General features: G+C 33.6%; 1 protein-coding gene across 1 annotated transcript; it reads left to right on the forward strand.

The window, feature by feature from the left end:
* Window positions 1-605: 605 nt before the first annotated feature.
* LOC149235881 (abscisic acid 8'-hydroxylase 1-like) lies at window positions 606-4,917 on the forward strand. The gene is made up of 8 exons (XM_089461474.1): window positions 606-939; window positions 1,328-1,477; window positions 1,584-1,835; window positions 2,094-2,180; window positions 2,389-2,467; window positions 3,179-3,285; window positions 3,793-3,911; window positions 4,376-4,917. Exons 1-8 carry the CDS (start codon window positions 667-669, stop codon window positions 4,485-4,487), a joined length of 1,179 nt encoding a protein of 392 aa, XP_089317600.1. The 5' UTR covers window positions 606-666; the 3' UTR covers window positions 4,488-4,917.
* Window positions 4,918-6,000: the final 1,083 nt, after the last annotated feature.

A 6,000-nucleotide genomic window follows, 5' to 3' on the forward strand; every position in this document is an offset into this window, starting at 1 on the left:
AAGAAATATCTTATTCAGCTGTTAGGGTTGGGAATAAGAGAATTAGAATTAGGGCTGGTGGTGGGGATGGTCTTTGTCTTTCACTTGTTATTCCATTGTCAGTCAGTCTGGTAAGAAATATCTTATTCAGTAGTTGTTCAGTAGTTGGTAGGGTTGGTAATAAGAGAATCAGAATTAGGACTTGTGGTGGGGATGGTCTTTGTTTTTCTTTTTATCTGGTTTTGAATTTTAAGCTATGACATGACTGATCATGTAAAGGGATCATGTAAAGGGATTATCTATTTTGATTTTTTCTAATAACAAGTAGATGTTGTTCAAATAGCAAATAGATATATAAATAAGCTAGATTAAAAAATTATCTATTTTGATTTTTTCTAATAGCAAGTAGATATTGTCTAAATAGCAAATAAATATTGTTCATAAATGTAATAAATGTTGTTTGTAAACATAAGTAATCTAGATTAGAACCACATAAAGAAATAGATCAAATTTGGATATAAATTTAAATTATCCTCCACTGTCTGATACCCTTAGAAAATCTTGTTGAACTATTAGTGCGTTTACAATTGTTTTTGATAATCTGGTGCCTTACAGCTCACAATTTGTCAAATTCTGTGCAGGTATGGAGATATCTTTAAAACCCATATACTGGGATGCCCTTGCATTATGATTGCCAACCCGGAGGCTGTGAATTTCATTCTTGTCAACAAAGCTGATCTCTTCAAACCGACATTTCCTGCAAGCAAGGAGCGGCTCTTGGGCCGAAATGCTGTATTTTTCCATCAAGGAGAGTATCATGCACGCATTAGGAAACTCATTTTGAGTTCATTTCTTCCCGAGGCTGTCCGGGGCAGTGTGCCAGATATCGAGAATATCGCGCTCGATATTCTAAAGACATGGAAAGGCCAGACGATCGTCACGTATCAGGAAATGAAAAAGGTGAGCCACACCCAACTTCAATTCAATTTATGTTTCTAGGTTGTAGTTTGTAATTAAGTAGATTACTTATTCATGAATATTCTAGAAATTTGAGATGAAAAGTCAAACCATTGATTTGGCTCTTATCTGTTAAATATCTACAATATTTTAATATCGGTAATCATATCAGATTTCTAAAATATTTCAATATCTGCAATCTTATCTATGACTTCTCTGAAATATTCTACAATTAATCTCACTGCCAATTAAGTTAAGGACTATCACTTCTCTGAAATATTCTACAATTAATCTCACTTCCAAGTAAGTTAAGGACGATGGTTTTCCTTTAAATAAAAATTGTAATATAAATTATAATCAGCTCACAGAAATTGTCGGTATGGACCTGCAGTATGCATTTGAAGTTGGAATCTATTCCATATTCGGCCTTCTGAACGTTTCTTATAAGAAAGATCTTCTTAAGTATTACTACATTCTCGAGAAGGGATACAATTCATTGCAAATCAACCTGCCTGGTACTCTTTTCAATAAGTCGCTCAAGGTATTTGTCCAGTTATATTCTACCTGCATAAACTGCCTTTAATTCCCTAGTCTGCTTTGTATTTAAATAATCTAAACTGATGTTTCTTATATTGGGTTTGATTCAGGCAAGAAAGAAACTGAGAGAAATACTGAACAAAATTATTGAGGAGAGACGAACAACAACTGTGCCTATTCAGAAGGGCTTGCTGGAAATTTTGATGAATTCTGAGGACGAAAGTGGGCAAACTCTTAACGAAGACCAGATTGCAGACAACGTAATTGGTGTCCTTTTTGCAGCACACGATACGACTGCAAGTCTCTTGACATGGATCGTCAAATACCTTACCGAACACCCCCAGATTCTGGAGGCTGTCACGGTAATGGATGAAACTATTTTCAAATTTCGGTAGCTTTTTGGTTGCTTTCCAACCATTGCATTTTTAATTTATGACATATATATCGTCACCACTTACATCATCCTGACAAGACAGACAAGACAGGCAATTGGTGAATGAAAGCTCAGAAAAATATATATCTCTTTAAACTGGGAAGCTAGATATCATTTAAAATGTTTTCTGGGCTTTTGGAAACTGTTGCACGATACGATATGAATAACAAAGATTCTGGATGTGCAGGCTGAGCAAGAGGCCATTAAACAAGCAAAGCAGGAGGGGGAATCGCTGACTTGGTCTGATACCAGAAACATGGTGTTAACATCCAGGGTATGTATAACATGCACAAAAGAGAAATATTTAATAATATAAGGATATATCAGTTTAAATAATTGATCATCGTTAATGTCAAACATTTGAAACATAGAATGAAATTGAAATTGAAGTGACTTTTGTGATGAAACTTTATTAATGTTGTTAGACACCTGAAACATCAAATAAGTTGAAGTGACCTTGTGATTAACATGTTTCCTTGCAGGTTATCCATGAGACCTTGAGAGTAGCATCAATCTTATCATACACGTTCAGGGAAGCTGTAAAAGATGTTGAGTATAAAGGTAAGAATCATTTCACTTTGGTTGAGGTAATCTAGAGGAATTATTTATATAACATATGGGTGGTAGATATTTTTTTGAATTTTTCCATAAAAATATTGAACAGACATTGAAAATATCATAATCATAATACTATAAATATTATTATAAAAAAAAAAAGTTCCTTTTTCTCTTTTATAGTTAAATATAGTAATTTTTTTCTCTTATTTTCTTATTTAACCTACTACTTAGATTTCTTCATCTTGTCTTGAAGATGAAGATGAACCATACTTGTCTTGAAGACGAAGATGAACCATACTGAATAGTTCTAAACTTATCGACCAAAATCTTAAATGTAATTTCTTCCTAAAATATTTTATGTAACAAAATATAAATTACAAAAACTTGAATTCTAATAACATCAACCTTATTTATATAACAAATGAGTGGTACAATTTTTTTTTTGAGTTTTTCAATAAAATATCATAAACATAATTCTTTAATATATTTTTAATTTCATATATCCAACAACATCAACATTATTTATATAACGTATGGTTGGTAGAGATTTGTTGAGTTTTTCAATAAAAATATTAAACAGACATACTGAAAATATCATAAACATATTATATATAATATATTTTTAATTTCATATATCCAACAACATCCACATCCTACATGGATATAATGTAAAATAGTGACTGCTTTATAATTTATGTTGTTATTGTTGTGCAGGCTACCTCATTCCCAAGGGCTGGAAGGTTATGCCACTTTTCAGAAACATTCATCATAATCCAGAATTCTTTCCGGATCCTCATACATTCGATCCTTCCAGATTTGAGGTTAGTGAAAGTTTGGGTTTCCAAATTAGATGGTTCCAAAAAAGTTTGGTTTTTAAGGAGGATCCATGGTCAAAAAAGTTTGGTTTTTAAGGAGGATCCATGGTCATATATATATATACAGTGTTTTGTGTGTATATGGTCATATATATAGATATAGTGTTTTGTGTGTATGTCAACAAGGTAACTTTTTTTATTTTCACTGTTTTTTTCAAAATCTAAAGATATATATTATTCACTTTTTTCCTTCAGCTTTCTCTCATTTTTCTTCAAATATTGTCTTATTTAGTTTTATCTTTCTTCGATTATTGTCCTCAAGATGGATTTTTCCATTAGTGTCCTGAAGATGGATTTTATTATTTTGAAGATGGGTTTTTTTTTAAATTTAAAATTTAGACAATTTTTGAATATTCATACCGAAAATCCGAACTCTTTCTAAAAAACAAACTGTATTAATCTAAAATTTACCATTATTTCAAACTGAATATGATTAAGTTTTTGTTGTTGCAGAGACCTCCAAAACGGAATACGTTTCTGCCATTTGGCAGTGGAGTCCATTCATGCCCCGGGAACGAACTGGCAAAGTTAGAGATACTTATCCTAATCCATCATCTCACAACCAATTACAGGTACCATTTCTATCAGCATTTGATTCCGTAAATCTATCAAAAAACTTAAAAGCTGCGAACTCAGATTTCTAGGTCATTTCATGCCTGAAGTTTTTAAGATGCGGATTAGATTTGAGCTTCTGCCCACATACATAGAATTTCCAGCTTTCCGCTGCACCCATACCCATCAGTTCGCCGCACACATACCTGGCTACGTCATGTATATAAACGTGCCAAAAGTGGCAAGGAATACGTTGATTTTGGAACTGTTTGGCTAGATTTGGGAGGCCCTTCACAAATCTATAGGAATATTTCCTAGAAGTACAAGGTTGATGAATAATAACTCTTGAAAATACTCGACTGTAAGGAGAAGGATATAGGGAAATATTGTCAGGCGGAGCCATGGTAGTGGATTTCTTGGTTTGTTTGTCGTTCATGGTGATCTGTTTCAGACTTTTAATCCTTGTTTTTTGGATTTTATGCAGGTGGGATGTCGTGGGCACCGAGAGTGGCATTCAATATGGCCCTTTTCCTGTCCCCAAACAAGGACTTCCAGTAAAAGTCAGGCCCAGGACTGAAAACGCTCCAAGCACATGATCCTCCTCACCGCACAGTGCTCGGTAGTTCCAATGATAGCAGGAAACAAGGATATGCAAGATTTACGGTCTGTACGTCTTCGTCCCAACGGAAATGCATCGTACGATTACCCCTGTTTTCTTCATCCTCACGTCACGAAACGAGAGGCCGGGGATGGTTTCTTATCAGCTCAGGAGGCAATCTGCTTCGATATTGTGATTTTTTCTAGATTACAGGATTTTGTGATGAGCCACGCCAGTCCAAAGAATCTAGCTCCAACTTGCAGTGCACTTAGAATTCATGAGAATTCGCACCGGCCTATAATTATTTCTGTGCTTTTTTCTAACACTAGCATCAACAGTGATGATCCAATGCGACCTCAGACATTGGGGTTCTCAGATATTGCATATGTACGAAAGCATCTAATCAATATATATATTGCATTTCTTTACCACAGCTTTGATCCTGTAAATGTCTTTGTTCTTCAGTGATTTTTTCAAAATCTTAATTTTTTAGTGTTTTAATTTAAAACTAATTCTTCATCATCACAGCTGCTCCAAATTTCACAATTTGAAGCACTTAATAGCTATAATTTGGTTGAGCTTAAAGGTTTCTACTGATGTCTAAGCTTGTTATGCGTGAAATTTTAATAGATATACTAAAATAAAAAAATTTAAAAATTTTAAAAAATTTGATCTCTCTAAACTCATGTCATATCCTTATTTAAAATAAATCTATCCTAAATTTTTAAAAATTCTACTTTAACAAAAAAAATTTGAACTTTACCGAGTGAAATTGTAAGTTGTTTAGACTGCGCCAATTTTGGTTTTCTAAGCCGTGATTATCGTATTTAACGAAACCGTTTCGGATAAAAATCCATGATCATGAGGCGCTCAGAGATACTTTTAAGTTTCCCCTTATCACGTTGACGTGTCATACAGTAAACTTGAGGCTGATCTGGCCAGGAATAAAACCAGTAAAATAGAAGTTTGTAACGGCGAGCGTCTTGAAATGTCTACCGCGAATATATAAACATGACGCACTTATCTTGCCTGCTAAGTGACTCAGTGATCAACCCAGAAAATGATACTCAATTCATGTTAGATTTGAGAAGATTATATAGATATCACTAAAATTTTTAAGTTTGCTGAACCATCAACATGTCTCACAAATATCTGAGACAATATATATCTACAATCGAAACAAATACATTATTTAACTGTAAATATATATTGCTCCAAATATTAATCATAATCACTATCCAGCTGTAAATATATACTACCCCAGATATTAATCGCTGACTCCATCATTATCTTCATCCCAGATTTGAGCAGGCTGTTAATGAGTGAGTCAATGTCAAGTCTGTCGAATGACGAGGCATCTGACGCCATACGATATCGTTTCTTTTTAAAATTGAATTGGGGTTTTAACGGTATCTTAAAATTCTAACCCAATATTTTAACCAATTAGTTGTGCACCCAACATTTTTACTATTCATATTTTTGACAAAGTCTCATTTCCGAAACTAAACTAG

The sequence above is a fragment of the Pinus tabuliformis genome, chromosome 8, assembly GCF_031772625.1.
Source record: "Pinus tabuliformis cultivar Carrire ecotype Pingquan chromosome 8, CPIR1, whole genome shotgun sequence".
Taxonomy (NCBI): Eukaryota; Viridiplantae; Streptophyta; class Pinopsida; order Pinales; family Pinaceae; genus Pinus; species Pinus tabuliformis.